This window comes from Sceloporus occidentalis, unplaced genomic scaffold, assembly GCF_023333645.1.
Source record: "Sceloporus occidentalis isolate IW3139 unplaced genomic scaffold, rSceOcc1.0.p SCAF_68, whole genome shotgun sequence".
NCBI classification, from domain to species: Eukaryota; Metazoa; Chordata; class Lepidosauria; order Squamata; family Phrynosomatidae; genus Sceloporus; species Sceloporus occidentalis.
Window position 1 is genome coordinate 4,797,448 of NW_028317048.1, and position 18,082 is coordinate 4,815,529.

The following is an 18,082-nucleotide window of genomic DNA, read 5'->3' on the forward strand; positions in this document are numbered from 1 at the left end:
CCTCAAAATAGGATGAATCTCTTTACGTTATAGTAACCACATGAAGTAGCCTGCAGAGCCACAACTGGCCATAACCAAAGCCCTTTGTCTTCTATATATAGTGGACGTTGGATAAAACTGAAGAGCAGTCAAGTTTTGGTAGCACTGTTTAGCGGCCAAGCCCCCTTGAAAGCATATTTTCTTTCTTCCTCTTCTATAGATGTTTAATAATTAACTCCCCAGGCGTTGTTACCTCGTAATTCTTGTGCGTTGTCTTTTTAATCTATTCCCGTTATTATAGGGAAGTGTATAGACAATGGGTCAGGTCGCTTGTCTCTATCCTCGTGGTGTATGCTTGCTTCGTCCCACTAGCAGAGAAGGCTCTAATCTACAATGCTGTTACCAACAAAATGTTCTGACCATAATAAATTAGATATGGTTTTAATGTTGGGTCCATACAGTATATGTGGTCAGCGACTACATGACAGCGATTCTTTGAAACCCTTTCATAGAAGCCGTCAATGTCTCATCTCGAGTGTTACCGGCCGCTAATCCAATTCTCGCTCCTTACCTCTCCATACTGACAGCCGGGCCCTCGTTACCTAATGTGTTGGTCTCAGTCCGGCTCTTGTCATATTCTCTGAATAAATGTATTATAAGGAGCGCTGTGGAAATTGTTGCCGCTTTATAAATAAAAGATAATAGAAAAATCAAAGAAGATAGAAATACAGGCTCAGATCCCAAATGTAGTAATTAGAGGAAAACTTGCCTGATTTGCTTCATAGACAGACGCTTCCCTCCGGAGAAACTCCTCTATTAGTGTTTAACGGCTCCCGCATACTGTTTGCCGCGTTACACGGGCTGCTGTCAGTTAGCCGGTTATGCCGTTCTGGTCGGAGCTGCAAGCTTCCATACTCTTGGTCCTGGCTGCCTGGTTTGAAGGACGGTCGGATATCCGTAGCGTGTAGCTGCTGTTTGCCTTGTGTTAATGGCCCTGATAATAGGGCTTATTCACTAAAGAGATTATATTACTTATATCTTTTTATTATTTTTTCTCCCTGACTTTACTATTCATTGTATCTCAAAACTGGACTTTTTCCAGCTGAAAGTGCTGACCTTGGGTAATGGGTAAGGAGACTATACATTTAAACAGAACCCGGTGCGGGTGAGCTAACGGTGGCTGCCGTGACACAATATATAGCTGAACTGAAATACAACTCTAGTGAATAAAACTTAAATGGCATAAAACGTCTCTATTGCATCGACGGGAAGCAGTGATGCTTACAATATAAAATGTTTGACGTTTGAATTCCATGATCACAAACCCTGATCCGGTAATATTGTGTCAATGTTTTGTAGACGACGCATTAATAGGGCGCCAGTAACGAGACAAGCTATACATGTACGTTAATTTGGTGCACAGTGGTTCAAAAGTTGTATAATTGTTCTTGTTTTCAGTCTAGTATTGACCTGTGACCAAAGATCGAGTACTTTACACATCACCTGAATATCCCCCGACCCACCACAACTGTCACCATGGACGCCGGTGTTATTGAAGGAGGCCTAAACGTTACGCTTACCATCCGGCTGCTCATGCATGGAAAGGTACGTTTTTTAGTTTGTTTTTTTTGATGCTCGTAATGTGCTGCAAAGCAGCCCCACAGCTGCGAATATGAAAAGTCTGATACCTGGCTGCGCATGAAGTCGCGTTTTAAACTGAACCATCTGTATTTTGTGCCGTTGGCCGGTAAACGTCTTGGCCGGTGTAATGCAGTGGCTGGTAAGTGCCGAGCGACAACCTACTTCTTCATTCTGTGTTATTTCTCTCCCGCAGGAGGTTGGAAGCATCATTGGAAAGAAAGGAGAATCTGTGAAGAAGATGCGTGAAGAAGTAAGTCTTCTTTACTAACCATAATGTGATCATTGGTCTGCTGCGAACACAGCATATCCTCTAAATATCCTAAGCACGTAACGCTCTAATGTGAGTGCAAGCTCTTCAGGTCGTGTGGTGGTATCCCTGTTCTGCAGTCCTCTATCTTACGGCGGCACCTTTTATATTCATCATCTCCATTTCTCCTCTCAGAGCGGGGCCCGGATCAACATCTCAGAGGGGAATTGCCCTGAACGGATAATCACACTTGCAGGTCCCACAAACGCCATTTTCAAAGCTTTCTCTATGATCATTGAAAAACTGGAAGAGGTGAGGATGCCCCCTCCCATGTGCCCCCTCTTTAATAGTAGTTTTCATTCACTAAATGAGTCTTTTATCAATTGTTTTAGGACATTAGCAGCTCTATGTCAAACAGCACTGCATCCAGCAAACCTCCTGTGACGCTGCGCCTGGTCGTTCCTGCCAGCCAGTGCGGATCTCTCATCGGCAAAGGAGGCTGCAAAATAAAGGAGATCAGAGAGGTGAGCGTTTGCGCTATTTTTTGTCATTTTGAGTTCTAATACCCTGCTATATATAGATATATCCATTCTACCTGACTTGTGGCTTGTTTTTTGTCTTCAGAGCACAGGAGCTCAGGTCCAAGTGGCAGGAGATATGCTTCCTAATTCCACGGAGCGTGCGATCACTATTGCTGGCATTCCTCAGTCAATCATTGAGTGTGTCAAGCAGATCTGTGTGGTCATGCTGGAGGTGAGAACTGATAACCCAGCGCAGTACAGGAGATGGTGATTTTTAAATGCCCCCCCAAAAAAACACACAAACACGTTTCTGTAACCAAGTATTTTACGGAGGGTGGTTGGCACCAAGCCTACTTCATACAGCAGTGTGTGGAGTGCTGGCTACACTGTTCTACATTTCTCTCTCATTTTAAATGTACAAGTGCTACGTAGTGCTTTTATTTTGGAAGCATGGTTGGTGTTGGGTATCCCAGAGCGATGGTGCCAAACGTAGTCCGTAATCCAGCCTCTTAGGATTCCCTCAACATCCAGCCAACTGTGTAAAAGCCGAGTGCCGAGGCTTCTGCTCACACGCTTTAGCATGGGGGGGAAAAGCTTATTGTGATGAACTCTTCTGACACAGGTTTTTCACTACCTAGTCACTATAGCTTTTCTATTTTCGCCACATGTTCAAACAGGAAAGTGGGGCTCAATTGGAAGGACAACTGTAGTGAGAAGTTCCCTAAACACTAACATAACTGCAGATTTAGCCTCAACCCGTATATATATATTTCATAGGTTACGTGCCACTAATACAAAAAACAATTTTATATTCGGCAACAAAACATGTCATTATGTATGAGTGCCAAGGTGCCCCCTAAAGCACTAAGCTAGTTCTTTTTGTAATGTTCTAATTTTGGAATCTGGTTCTTTTTTAATGCTTGTTTTCAGAGCATTTGATGCAATGCAACCTTTTTTGTTTTCTCTCAGTCTCCTCCTAAGGGTGTCACCATCCCGTACCGACCCAAGCCATCCAGCTCTCCAGTCATCTTCGCTGGTGGTCAGGTAAGGATTTTACTGAGGTCAAGAGGAACTCTGCTTGTTTGGAAGCCAGTTGCAATCTCCTAGCGTATTGTGCGGCTTGCACATGATCTGTGACAAAGCCTTTCTCTAGTTGTACACGTAACACTAGGAAAGGCTGTTTATACCCCGCCATCACATGCCGTGCAGCCAGAACCCCTTAATAATTTAAATGGGTCACTTATCTACACTCTGTCCTTCATGTCTGGTCCCTGTTACTGCCGGTCTCGTTCCCTGTACCGGTTACTCTTCTGGAGACTACCGTTATTCTTTGTGTAGATATTATAAAATCCGTTAGTTTACATGACCTTTGCCTGCTACGGAACAAATTGACACAAAAAAGAAAACGACTTATTGTGGTATTTTCCCCTGATCTACCACCTTTAAGTCTGTAACACACAGATTTTGGGTAGGCTTCATTTTTTCCTTTTGAAAATACTACATTAGTTTTTTCGCTGCATTGTGAACGGCTCTCTGCCATCGAGCTAACATTTATTTATTTCCACTTCAGTAGTAAACTCCCTGCATCTCCCCGGCATATATATATATATATATATATATATATATAATTTTATTATAAAGACTTAGGTGGTTTCTTGAGCCGTCTGGATTGGCTTTATGTTCTCTTTGATTTGAACGATGTTATAAACTGCAGCTAGATAATTGATGTCTATGCTCGTGTAACAAATTGATGCATCACCTCTTTGAACAAAGTGTAAATGTCTCTGATGGAAGTGCTTGCCTTTTAAGTCTTCATTTTCCTTGTGGTTGATCTTACAATGGGTAGCAGTCTTGGATCCAAAATGATTTGGTGGTTCATGAGCCCGCCGTAGCACTGGGGGAGTTTGGTGCGGGAGGTCATGGTGTTCTGGTTTAGGGGGCGCGCTGAGAGTTCAGGGTTACGTGCCAAGAACAGAATTGTGGTTAATGTGAAGCTGTTTAGTGCCGAGTTGGTTGCCGTTGCCCAGACTGAACTAGTGACTGCTCCCCGCTGGATGGATCTTTAGTAATGGCGTGTTGTGCTTTACCACTTATTCCGCTACATTCGTCCCAAGGGAGCGACAAATGCTGTGACTTGATCACATTAAAATAGACTTACAGAATAACATTGCTTTTGTCATTTTATGCATTTATATATCAGCCCCACTATATTTGTAGCATGTTAAGTGCTATAGGAATCTGGTGTAAGAAACTCTATTCTGAACCCCCCCCCCCCCCCCCCCATGATCCTTCATAGCTGAATGTGAAGTCCACATTCTCAGGAAAGGTGGAGCAATAAATGTCTTTTGTTAGAAAAATTAAGTGTTTTATAACTCTTTATATATTGGTATTCCATGTAATCATCTTTTCTGCAGCTTTCAGTCGTTGCCTGGTAGTCTGATACCATTAACTATTAAGGCTTTTAACTAGGCAGCGCGTGGCAGCTTTCTACACTAGGACAGGAGTGTCCAACCTGTGGCTCTCCAGCTGCTGCAGGACTACATCTCCCATACTCCTCAGCCAGCCCCTTAGCTGAAAGAGCATTATGGGAGATGTAGTCCTGCAGCAGCTGGAGGGCCGCAGGTTGGACACCCCTGCACTAGGCGGTTTTGGGGGAAGGAAGAGTGTTGACTTGTGGCCTCATTTTGGATCCATGACTTGACTCTCCTTTTCCTGTGACGTTACTTCTGAAACAAATGAGGACGGAGGCTATTACTCTTATCAGATGACTGAATCCCATTTTCGCTTTGTTCAACAGGTGTCGCGCCAGGCCGGAGGGCACGCGTGCGAGACTGACCTGTGGGAGGGGCGCAGGTCCCACACAGGGGGGGTCTCCTTAGATGCTGTTGATCTCCACGGGGTAGGTTCTGATGTATTTTGTCTTTCACTTTTTATATAGTGTTCTGTGGGCATGCAATGTCCTAATGCTAAGGATGTTTTATATATATATATAAAATATTTTTATTTGTACCAATTGTAGTTGTTCTTGGGGCATTTATCACAGATCATGTGCAATCATGTATGTTAGTTCTCCTCTTAAATGTTCAATTCACTGTCCCAGACTTGAATTGCGAAAGCTGGATAGACATGTTCATTTGAGACTTTAAAACGTTTGGTTTTAGAGAATCTATATTCTACAACCAAAAGTAACTTAACCTGGCGGATTGAATTTTAACGTGGCTCGTACACTTGGCTGCTGCTTTGTTTTTATTTAGTGTTGGTACGCAGCGGCGTCCCTGCTTGGCTGGAGCTTAGCTGTACAGAATGCTCAATCAGGCTACCATCTAGTGTTTAATAGTACTCCTTTTCTTTCCCTTTTCAGGCCTACACCATTCAAGGACAGTATGCCATTCCTCAGCCAGACGTAAGTTTGCTTTTTGTCTGTTTTAAAGTTCCTCAGTGTTGCCAGAGCCCATCTTCAAGTACTCTCTGCATTTGATCTTGCCTGTTAGGGTGAGACCCTCAGGGTGTCTTTCTTCTCTTCAACTTGGATCTATTTGCAAATGCAACATGAAAATATTTTACTTGGAATAATCAGTGTGGCCCTAAATGTGACAAGTGCATTGAAGGAACAATAAAGAGTAGCGCCTCTGTTCAGTTTCCCCTTGTGGCGGGGTTCAGGACAGAATCCTAAAATAAGCTTGTGAAGCACCATTGAATATTTATTGTAAACCAGTGAGAATGAGGTTCCCGTTAAAGAATGTTGGCTACCAACTTCTCAGTGCAGCCCATGCTGCGCTACGACTAGTACAAAAACCACGTGGATTATAGACTCCAGTTATTCGGGGTGCCCTCAAGTCCAAGAGAAAGCAGCGGGTTCTAATGCTCATTTGTGCTTCTCTGGTACTTTGCCACACGATCTATTTTTAATCTGACTTGAATCCTGCTCTGGTCTTCTAGTCCACCAAACCTTGCATGAATTGCAGCGCTCAAAAGTTCTCCATGCTTGACCGTATTCTGTGAGGTCTGTAGTAAATACGTCTAACCTGTACCTGGCATTTACCGTATTTCCCCATGTCTAAGGCGCACTTTTTCCCGGCGTATAGTGGCAGTACCGTTGGGCTTGCTCTCTTCCCCGGGACAAACACTAAAAAAGATAGAAGGGGTTAAGCTCCATCCCCCCCTTACCCTATAACTGCACGTACCGGCGATCAGCATTCAGTTCTTTTGTCCCGCAGGGACGAGCACTGGGGATTCTGCTCCATTCTTCTGCTTCGGCAGCTTGGATCCGGATCTGCCGGCACACGGGTTGTGTCCGGCGAAAGGGGGTTCCTGCAAGTCCGTTCGCTCCCCGTGTGGGAGCTCGGCTGATCGTTGCAGCACCGCGTTACAGAGTGAATCTGTAGCGGTGATTTGTTTCAAGCAGGGGAGGAGCATGCGCAGTACAGTGGAACGCACGCCCGGGTAGCTATGCGTTCCACTGATGATCCGGCCGTGCTAGAGCGCATGCGCGGCTCGGATCATCCGATTTTTGGCGCCAAATTCAAAATTTGGCTGCCTATTTATGCTGTGCAAACCTGTCTGACCACAAGAGCGTGTCAGGACAGGTTTCCGTGTTGTCTGAACCCCCACATGGGTTTTGGTGATCTTTTTATTGATACACCAAAAATATGTTAACCCCTTCATCTCCAGAGAAGGATAAAATGCCTTCGGCTCCTCCCTAAAAGGCTTCATGCATGTCTAAACATTTGGCTTGCCTTGAATGTAACTCCTCTCCCAGACGGCTACAGGAGGAAGACATGCCAGCAGTGTTTAGCAGATATCCGGGCATATATTTGGGACGTACCGCTTCCTTCGTTCATCTGACCATCTATTCCTTCAGTTCTATGGAAGATCTTCAGGTCAAGCTGTATCTAAGTCTACCCTGGCCAGATGGCATATACCTCCTCCGATTGAGGCTCACTCCACACGATCCTTCTGTCTCTTGGGCCTCCAGGTCTTCAGTCTCTCCGGAGGAGATTTGTAAAGCAGCAGCGTGATCCTCATGGAACACTTTCATTAAACATTACAGACTGGACCATTTCCTCTGCTTCGGCAGCTGAGTTTGGACGTCAAGTCCTGCACGCTGTTAAGATCTACCTTCCTCCCTTTTTTGGGGGATCTTGATATATCCCGCTGGTACTGCCACTATATGCCGGGTAAAACAGTAATTTTACTCACCGTAAATGCTCTTTTCCCAAGTATAGTGGCCGTACAGGTTTCACTCCCTAATTTCGTTATGTTTTTCCATCCTTTGGTCCTCATGTTATTAACTGAATGCTGATCGCCGGTACGTGCAGTTAGACGGTAAGGGGGGGGGTGGAGCTTAACCCCTTCTATCTTATTTAGTGTTTGTCCCGGGGAAGAGAGCAAGCCCAACGGTGCTGCCACTATACTTGGGAAAATAATTTACGGTGAGTAAAATTACTGGGTTTTTTTTCTTTTCGAAAAAATTGGGGCGTAAAAGCAGGGTGCATCTTATACAGTGATTGTAGATTTCTACAATTTTCTACAGATTTTTTTTTTGCTTACCTCTGTGTTGCTCAGCAGCGTCTCAATCTGTCGAGGGGATACAGGAATCCAGTGGAGTCACGTGAGTGTACATCACATGACTCCACTCCGGTCCTGCTCCCCTGGGCAATACAAGAGAAGTTCACTTAGAGTTTGAGCAACGCAGAGGGAAACAAAGTCTGCAAGCAGCACCGGAAGATTTGCAGTTCAGGTAAGGGTGTTGGAGAGTGAGTCTGCAGGAATGAGTGTGATAGCATGGATATGTAAGGGAGGGGGGTGGCTGGGCGCAGGGAAGCTGAAAGTGATGTGCATGTGTTGGCTGCTTGTGCATGATAGGAGTGTGATTGTTATTAAATATACATGATTGCTAACAGCAATAATACTCCTATCATGCCCAGGCATACCTAAATTCCAGCACAGCTAACATCACACTCATCCTGGAATCTGGGCATATACATGGGGAAATACGGTACCTTTTTTTTATTTTTTTTTTTGTATGTCAATGCCTCTACTATTCTACATTAATTTGTTTTTTTTTTTTTTCCCTCTAGCTGACCAAGTTGCACCAGCTAGCAATGCAGCAATCGCACTTCCCCATGTCGCACAGTGGCAACACTGGCTTTAGCGGTAAGTAAACGTTACAGTATTCCCCCGGACATAGGATAGTTGTGTGACTTTCCGCTCTGCCCGTGTGGTACAGTATTAATGTTGGTATCCTGCAGTAGCTCGGTTTTAAAAGGGGAGTCTTTCATATTTGATATACTACTACAGCTGATAAACTTGATCTGAGCCCCCCCTATGTTTTTATATAGTTTAGGTCATCCCTCTACCTACTTCTAAAATGTTGCTCCACTGTCATATCACTCCTTAATGATATATATCCCAGTAAACATAATAAAGATTTTGCTATATATATATATATCATACGTTCAGTATTTGACAAATATATATTAATGATCAAAGAATTGATTTATCTTAAATGGATTGTTTTCACTAATGCAATTGCTAAATTGAAATGCATTCCAACATCATATGCTCGTAACACCACACTATACACATGCTGATAACACGCACTAAACATATATGCACAGCTCCTAACCGTATGGCGCGCGATTCTCCCCCATACCTCGCACAGAACTGTCCCTTGTAGCTCGCGCTTTGCGTGTGAGCTGCTGTCGTTGCCTCCCTGCTACTGCAGGGTCATGTAGTACACATTATGGGACCCCGCAGTCAAACCTGGTACCGGCCCTGTAATCCTGTATGTATTAGGCTGCTAATTAAGCCAGGACGGGCGATTCTGGTGTTGGCTTGTGTACCGGTATGAACATTGTGATGGACGGGCATGCCAACTTATCCTGCACTTGCAGATTTCTGCCTTTTTTAGGGGGAATGTACAATTAATTTCATCGTAAAATCCCTTGTCTCTTCCTTAGTGATTTTAAGATTTTTTTTTTTTTTTTCTCTCTTCTCCCCTAGGAGGCATTGATGCTTCAGCCCAAACAACATCTCATGAACTCACCATTCCAAATGACGTATGTACTAATATCTTGTGTATGATCTTCTAGTATGCCACCCTCGTGTATTTATTATATTTAATAGCTTAAAATCACTTGATGCATATCCTTGTTTAAATATGCATGGACAGTACCATTACGTTAAAAGAACTCTGATGGGCACACTGAACTTGGACCATCCTTTTATTTTATTTTTTTGTTTTTTCTTAAATATATGTTGTAAATATAACAAAGTATGCGTGTTTAGATAGTATTGAGTTTATTTCCATGGTACTATGATGTCAAATACATTTTTGCCCATTTAGAACCTCATGCTCTTCATCATAGTGTGTGTGTGTGTATATGTATGTATATAGTATATTATATATATATATATTTTTTTTTTTTCTTCTTCTAGCTAATTGGTTGTATCATTGGGCGCCAAGGAGCAAAAATAAATGAGATTCGCCAGATGTCTGGTGCACAGATTAAAATTGCTAACCCAGTGGAGGGTTCCACTGATCGGCAAGTGACCATCACCGGATCCACAGCGAGCATCAGCCTGGCACAGTACCTTATTAATGTCAGGTAAGATTGGGCTAGAATGGCGCCCTGTAGTGTTTATATGTAAATAAGGAACAAGATTAAACTGAACAAATCTTAATGGCAGGATTTGTCACGAGCAAAATGAACACGCAGCGTGGATGTATCTGTGTGCAAGACATTTAATACTGTAACTGTGGGCAACCTGGGTTGTTTCTTTTTAAATCTCTTTAATTGGCAAACCTTATATTTTGAGCTGTAATGAGCCCTCTACGGTGCCTGATGTGTGCCCTGCTGACTTAACAGTCACTTCCAGGTTAACAGAACAGTTTGAGAGAGTTTCAGCGCTGCCTACCTCTGCGCAGGAAGTGAAATGTGCTGGTTCCGGTGCTCCAAAAGGCATCTCAAACAGCCAGTGTTTCAATGTAACATGTTCATTATATAGCCAAAGTATTTTACCAGAATGTAAAAAAAAAAAAAAATGCAGGGTAAAGCGGCTCAAATGCCAGGACTCGCTTACCTTTTTATATAAAAAAAAAAAATTTACACGCCTAGTTTTGAGGTTCTGAAATAATTGCATACAAGGGCTTGAGACTCTGGGTTACTGTAGACATATAAGAAGCAAACAATTTCTGCCGCACAAATGGCCGGCGACCAGCATAAGCGCTAGAAGTGGAGTGCAGGTGGCTAGTCAATACATTCCTTGGGCAATAGACTGTTCCTTGAATTGTATGTACACTCTTCATGGGCTCTGACCCGTCCTACTGTACGGGAGCAGCAGCATTCTTTAGTTATTGGTGTTGCTGGAAGCATTAGATGCTGGATGGTACCAAGCCATGGAAAGAGCTGCCGCTAGCAGGAGTGACTGGATGCTGCTACTCGTTTAAATTTGTTCCAGAAGCATCCGGGGTGTATGACCCTCTCAGTGGCGGCTGGTGGAAGATTAACTAAAGCATGCCTGCCCTGAAGCCCAGTCCAATAATGTATTTAAACGCTGCATAAATCTAAACGGATGTAGGAATTGGTGCCATGCAAAAGAATCTTTAGAATGGCTACTTTATTTTTACTCTAGTCTTGGCTCCATAAAATTTGTTTAGCGGCCATAACCTTCTATGAGCCTCTAGAACACGTGGTACTCTCTAGCGCTCTGCTTGCACATTGCTTCCATTGTTATCCTCCTGTACTCCTCCGTTTGTTTCACCCTCCCACCCACCCGTTTTTGTTCCCTTTTTTTCTTTTCCTCTGTTACAGTCTAGAAACCGCTAAACCCTCCTCCTCCCAGAGCGCCTCGACCCCTGACCTTCTCAGCATCTCTCAACCCTCCACCCCTTCCTCCTCCAACGCAGCCCCCATCTCTCTGCTGACTGCCACCACAGCCGGCGGTGGGGAGCCCACCTCAGCCTCCACCTCCTCTTCCTCCTCCTCGGATACACCTCCCAATCCCTCGACTGTCCCCTGTGTCTCCAATCTGCTTGACATGAAACCCGTCCCGCTCCTGGCTTTAAATGTCGCGTCCACCGCCTCCTCCTCTACCTCATCCTCCTCTGCTGCAGCTGCCTCCTCCGCCCAGACGTACTCTAAAGTGAAATCGGAAAAGCAGCGCTTCTCTCCTTATTGAGTTGCCTGTTGTGATAAATATCAAGCGCCTCCGTGTTAATTTTATCTGTCCAGAAGAAATTGTTTGCATCTACAGTAATTCCTTCAAAACTAGAATCTGAAGAAAGCGCTCTTCCGCCCCGACAGGGTGGTTAGTGTGGACACTTTTGGAACGTAGTAGTGACTGGGGAGAAGAGCTGCCTGCCTGTGTTTTGTGAGCTTTACCAGTAGTGTTAGATGTTTTATTGCTTTCATTGATAACTTCTACTGTGTTCTTGTGAGATTTGTTTTTAATAAATCCAGCCATCTGTTTTTTAACCACACAAAGGCTCTAGTTCCGATGTTTGACTAGATTGTGGGGGAGATTAACACGAAAACAGAATCCTAAAATTCATTAATCGGGGGGCCCCCCACCACCACACAACAAGCAGATTAACCCTGTGAGCGAGCAGATCTACGGTGTACATGTTAGGCCTGTCTAAAGCCAGTGTAACTATAGCGGGGAGTCCGCAGGCCATAGTAGCAAAATAGTTGGGGCTTTGAGTGTTGCGATAGTTTGACACGGCAGTATGGGTCAGCTGTCATGTTTTGCTTCAGAAGAGTAATTTAAAAAAAAAAAAAGTATATAGAGGTCCTACCCCAAATGTTATGACCCTGTTTCTGTAACGGATCCTGTATACCGTGACCACGATAGTTGGGTAGACTTTATTGGATATTGTGCAGCCGACACTATAGTGAATACACTGCCAGCGGTCGTGCCAACTTCCCCGCTTCTCTTACAGCGTCTCTGTCTGTATGTATTGTATGTTTATTTGCTGCTGGGTTCTGCTCTAAAGCTTTTGTGTAAAATTCACCGATGCGTCTAAAGACCACTTGGTAAGATTGTCGTGTCCCCCCCCCCCCCCCCCCGTACTGCTGCTGCTTGTTACAATTACACTTTAAAGCAGCAGCCATTGTCACTGTGTGAATAGGAGAGAGCCTGTGTGAGAAATACCCTGGTGCCCTCGTTCCAGTGGTATCCAGTATGGCCCTCATGGACTGCCGTGTGTCCTGTGTGCATGATGCTTCTATGGGAATGGGAGAATGGAGCCGGCTTCAGTAATAGTCCGTGGCCGCTTTGGGTACTCACGAGCCGCACCATAGTATGACCGTCGCTCTCGCTGGCTTCTGAGTAAATGGTTTGATGCGATCTGATCTGCTAGAGCAGGGGCGTCCAACCTGCGGCCCTCCAGCTGCTGCTGAACTACATCTCCCATCCTCCTCGGCCAGCCCCTTAGCTGAAAGAGCATTACGGGAGTCCTGCAGCAGCTGGAGGGCCGCAGGTTGGACGCCCCTGTGCTAAAGTTTTCATAAAAACACCAATGTCTTTAAGCTAATGCTGGAAATGTCTGAATCTGAAGCCTCACGTGGTTTTTATTTTATTTTTTAGGCTTTCTTCAGAAGCTGGTGGCTTGGGAAGCAGTTAAATATCTTCCGATATCTCCCGCCTGTTTAGTTCAACGTTGGTCTGCATAGCCCTGCAAACTTTTCTTTTCCCAGGTTTTAACTAGTTTGCAAACTTCAGTTTCCTCGTGCTTTTCTCATCCACTCATTCTTTTTTCATTTTTTTTTTTTTTTTTTTTTTTTTAAAATGACGTTTTAATTACATTTTGGTTTTCCTCTGCCGGCTGTTAAAACCTGCTGATACAGATTTTAGTTTTATAAAAGTTTGTCCTGTTACTTTAAGAAGTCACAATGTAAAGAGTGGGGTATTAAATGCATTTCAATTTAGTTCTGTAACGTCAGGATTTTTCAGAAAAAAAAATTAAATAAAGACGGACTGGAATTTGATTTGTTTCCTTCCCCTTCCGAGCCGGAAGCTTCCCTAACCTGCTGTGTATCTTGGAGATTACCTTGTCGTCTGTCACTGTGTGTTGTGTTCGTTTACACGCGGCTTGAGCCGTCACCAGCTCTTCATCTCGCTTTGTGAACATGAATACCAAAACGTTCTTGGGGAGGGTATAAAAAATGGCAGTGCTTTAACACACCAATTTCTTTTGAGCCTTGTAGCTATCTCATGGGATGGGAATAAGGGCTGTGCTGGCCCTGTATAATGCATAGCTAAGTCAAGGAGTTCCAAGACTTTCCATTATACAGGGCCAGCTCAGCTTGCATGAGAAGCGCGACGCAGCTTTTCCCTGATTCATCGTTGTATCTCACTGACTTCCACTTTAATGAACAGGCCCCTATTCTGTATAAGCGATAACGTATGTTAACTAGTGTGTAATAACGCTGCCGTGGGGGCTTGTGTTGGGGAGCGAACACTCAAAGATGGTGTGGTGTAAAGACTGTTGTTGGGCATATGTGGTTTAAGGCTGAAAGTCTCCGTTCACAAAGGAGTTTAGAATGTGTGATTACTAAATAGAGGAATAAAGCAAATGCTGCTCATGTTCCAAGATCAGGGGTCGTGTTTTCAGGGCAGATCTCTACAGAGGAAGGTAATTCATTCGTGGAAGTGACACATGTATCCATGTACTTTAGTCATTGATTACAGGGTTGTTTGCTATTGATTTAAAGCGGTTTACTTTTTTATAATGTTAAGTATATTTGTAATAAGCTGATATGATAAACTGGGGTAATAGATTTTAAAAAAAAAATGTGGAAATTATGGTCTCCAGTGCTCTTAAAGGTTATTTGAAGCTTTCTCTTTATACATTAAACTGCTTCCTGGAAGCTGGAGCGTTTGTCATCTACTCTGCCTGGCAGGAGCGTCACTCCTCACAGCAATGATTTTCCTTGTAAATACATCAATGTCGTCATTCTCCAACATTACAAAGTCACCCATCTCAACACTAACCATGAACTAATCATTTCAAGAGTCTTACCTGATGTAATTCTTATGCCTGCAGACGGCATATCAATCCCATTTAATCGTGTTCATGTAGTTTTGATAGCGTTGTGATGGAGCATAAGCTGTAAATGGATTTCATGGCTGAATCGATTCCCGTTTGAGACGATGGTCCCCAGCAGTACGCTGGATCGGTGTAAGTGAAATACATTGTGGCTGTGTACGGTAGGCGATCACGAAGCTGGCTGTTAAAGGTGGTGTATTTCTGAACCCAACCGTGATGCAGATACCCTGTGTTACTGCCTGGCTTGCTTCCAGGGGCAGATGCCATGTAAGGAACAGATTGCAGGGACATAACAATAGTGACATTTCTATAACCTAAGCATTTTTATGTATCAGCCCTAAATAATTTGGGGTGGCTTAAAGTTTAAAAAAACAAACCAAAAAAAAACCGGTGCCCATGAAAGAAACCTTTTTCTGAAATGTAATGAGAAGGCATCTGGCCAAGTAAGAACCGAAGAGCACATTCTCAAGAACCTCTAATACCTGTGTGTGAGCAGTAACAGAAAATGCCCCCCCCCACACACACCACCATGATAAAAAAAACCCAAGTGAGTGTAACAGGACTAACACAAGCTCAGTACCTCTTTCCTGTGAAGGAGAGAACACCAGAAAAACCTTACTAAAACAAGTGAGACATCTGGGATCTGTCCCTGGTGCCTAACAAATTATTCTCAATTTAATCCGTTTGCACAATATTTCAAGGTTCAACCTGGAAAGAAAACATTTTTTCTTCCTATGACAATTTTTTATTTATTCCTTATGGATTCCAAGCTGGTACTTGGAGACGTTCCCGCTTATCTTGTGCCAAGGGTGGTAGCCTTATTACATTGAAATAGAATGTGTTACAATAATTCTGTTTCTATGGATAACTGAACTGTAGCCAGGACAGAAAAAAAAAATCATTGTATGAAAATTGTGGATTGAATCGGCTCATTTGTACCAGGTCGGCTGATACATAAAACGCTATCAGTACGTTCCGCGTATGTGTCAGCTTCCTCTGAGCAGGAGACGTCCGTTCACATAAGCAGCCACATGTCTTAAAATGATTAATTTGCAAGAGCCGAAGAATGTTGAAGTCTCCAGGATAGGTTTGAGAAATGAAGTGAAGTTAAAAAGCAATTTGGATTTTGCACATTAAGAGGCACCCCGGCCATCACATGCACTTTAATGTTGTCCTTAGCATTTTTGTGGTGTTTTGCGGAATCCCCCCATACGCTTTTCCCCATCCCGTAGGTATTTTCTGGATGGGAGATATGTTCAAATTAACCCCTTAACTCCTTCAATCCCAGGGGTTTTTGGTACCTCAAAGCCCAGAGCAATTTTGCCATTTTTGGGGTATGACGGTTTAGCGATTATTCTCTGTTCCTGTGAATAGTGTACCCATATAAACTATATATTGTTTTTTCAAGGAGAGGTAGAGCTTTCGTTTGATACCATAGTTGGATGATTAGCTGAAAATTTAGAATGAGAAATTTAGTAAAAACTAGCGAAGATTAGAAAAATAATACATTTTCCGGCTAGATATTATGCTAGGGCTATGGGATGTAAGGTTTTTTTAAGAATTTTTTTTTTTATCTTTTTTTATATATTTGTTTTTTATTTTAATTTTTTTTACATTTTTTATATTTTTTTTTACACAGTAATGGTAAGACCATTAGGGAGGGACCTCCTGAATATGCCAGTGATGTCACAGTGACATCACAGCTCACATAATTTTTTTTTAGTATTATTTATATTATTATTTTAATGATTTATTTAATATTATTTTTAAATCACTAACCGTTTTTTTTTTTTCTCAGCTTTTCTCTTTCAGGACGGGAGGGGGAGTGAGAGAGATGGTTTCTCGCTCCCCTCCCCGCGATCCCCCTGCACCGATCACACTCTGTGATCTCTATGCAGGTCCTCACAGACTATCACCTCCTAAACTTCAATGGTGTTGCTGAAATGCCTAAACACTCACCCCAGGACTGCGAGTGATTTTGACATTCGCAAGATGGCAGCCGTAACAAAAATAACAAAGTTGGGAAAGTTCGCCAGGGGGTCTCCAGACCCTCTAGAGAACTCTGGCTCCACCTGGCAGGTACTGCACTCAACCATGCAAGTCAATGGAGCCCAGCTTTCTAATTGCTGATTAGTAAAATATAAAAAAAATAATAAAAAGAATGTGGGGGAAAAAAGCTTAAGAAAATAAAATGGTAACATTTAAAAATTATTAATCATCAGAGGAACCATCCAGTTCCAGCAAAATGTCAAAAAAAGTCCAAAAAGAACAAAATCATTTTTTTTTTTTATTATTATTATTATGAGCAAGTGCTAAAATTAGCGCTGTGTCTTCCCAAACATGGAAAGAGTTAAAGTAAAAGCATTAAAATACCCAAGGGGTGTCTAATTTAACAAAAATATATGGTTTGATGGGGTAAATTGTAGTGGCTGTGCTCAAAGATAGGGCACAGACTGACCAAAATTGGCAAAACAAAAGCGCACTACCCAAATGTGGCCTTTTAACTCCAAACACCAGACAACCCCATACATGGGGGGTATGACTGTACTCGGGAGATGTTGCTGAACACATATTGGGGTGTTGTTTGATAGTGATGTATAGCAGGACCTGTAAATCCTAAAGCACAATTTTAGTGATAAAAGAACAGTAAATTACTACCGCAAAGTTTGATGATAGAATTATTGCATGGAAAGGCTTAAAATATCAGCATTTGAAATACCTTGAGGTGTCTAGTTTTCAAAAATATATGGTGTAATGGGGTAAACTGCATTAGCCGGCTTCAAAGATACCCGAAACAGCACATGGGGGGAAGAATTCCCAGATTTGGAAAAAGCAAAACGCTACCTGTACTTATTGCCCAATAACTTGCAGAGAAAAGCAAAAAAACATAAAAACATTGGGTATTTCTAAACTCAGGACAAATAGAAGAATCTATTTAGCAGGTTTTTTCATGAGCTTTTTAGGATGAGTAAAAGATTTTTCGGGTAAAAGTCAGAAAATGTTTAAAAATAAATAAATCATATTTTATTATTATTTTCATGGGAAATTAGATAATATGATCAAAACAATGGTATCTGAAGAAAGCCCTTCTTGTCCTGAAAAAAACCCCCAAAATATAACTTGTGTGGGTACCCTAAATGAGTGAGGAGAAAATTACATCTAAACACGAGCACCCCAAAAGTGTTAAAACAGCCTTGGTCCCAAAGGGTACAAAAGGTAAAACACAGCCTGGTCCTTAAGGGGTTAATGGGTTTGCATGATTTACCCGCCGCCAGCCAGCTCTAGCACTGGATCAGCAAATAACGCGGGTGTTTATTCAGACCCTGTGCGCATGCGTGGCAAGCGATTCCCATTGATATACAGTCCAAGGCCTGTGGCTCGTGAAACACGGAGCAGATCAGCAACGGGTAAAAACGATCAGAGAAGTGAATCAATTCATCCGAATCCCGATCTTAAACGTATAGAAACTTCTAAAGTTTTATTCTACAGAGTTGGCTGCTGGCCCTGACACAGAGGAGTCACAACACAAACAAACCACAAGAGTCTCTTATTTTGAATACAAAATGCTTGATTTTTTAATAGGTAATGTGCAGGGTCAGTTGTCGGCAGCACCAATAATCCTGCCGTAATCGCGATACATAC

At 42.9% G+C, this 18,082-nt stretch overlaps 1 protein-coding gene across 7 annotated transcripts; it reads left to right on the top strand.

Annotated features, from left to right (window-relative positions):
* The first annotated feature begins 1,515 nt into the window (after window positions 1-1,515).
* LOC149286575 (poly(rC)-binding protein 2-like) lies at window positions 1,516-13,178 on the top strand. Of its 7 annotated transcripts, none has more exons than XM_089494026.1 (12): window positions 1,516-1,584; window positions 1,814-1,870; window positions 2,063-2,179; window positions 2,260-2,391; window positions 2,492-2,620; window positions 3,358-3,468; window positions 4,398-4,424; window positions 5,750-5,791; window positions 8,469-8,544; window positions 9,397-9,449; window positions 9,829-9,998; window positions 11,205-11,571. In XM_089494026.1, exons 1-12 carry the CDS (start codon window positions 1,516-1,518, stop codon window positions 11,569-11,571), a joined length of 1,350 nt encoding a protein of 449 aa, XP_089350152.1. The 7 variants fall into 7 exon arrangements, with proteins under 7 accessions (XP_089350152.1, XP_089350155.1, XP_089350157.1 ...); XM_089494029.1 differs by lacking the exons at window positions 4,398-4,424; window positions 8,469-8,544 and adding exons at window positions 5,839-5,874; window positions 7,719-7,754 and having other exon boundaries at window positions 3,358-3,432; window positions 5,750-5,795; XM_089494031.1 differs by lacking the exons at window positions 4,398-4,424; window positions 11,205-11,571 and adding an exon at window positions 12,979-13,178 and having other exon boundaries at window positions 3,358-3,432; window positions 8,469-8,547; window positions 9,373-9,449.
* Window positions 13,179-18,082: the final 4,904 nt, after the last annotated feature.

Coding starts and splice junctions, on each gene's coding strand:
- LOC149286575 (XM_089494026.1), top strand. CDS start 1,516: ATGGACGCCGGTGTTATTGAAGGAGGCCTAAACGTTACGCTTACCATC. Junction 2,392..2,491: donor AAATAAAGGAGATCAGAGAG/GTGAGCGTTTGC, acceptor TTTTGTCTTCAG/AGCACAGGAGCTCAGGTCCA. Junction 2,621..3,357: donor TCTGTGTGGTCATGCTGGAG/GTGAGAACTGAT, acceptor GTTTTCTCTCAG/TCTCCTCCTAAGGGTGTCAC.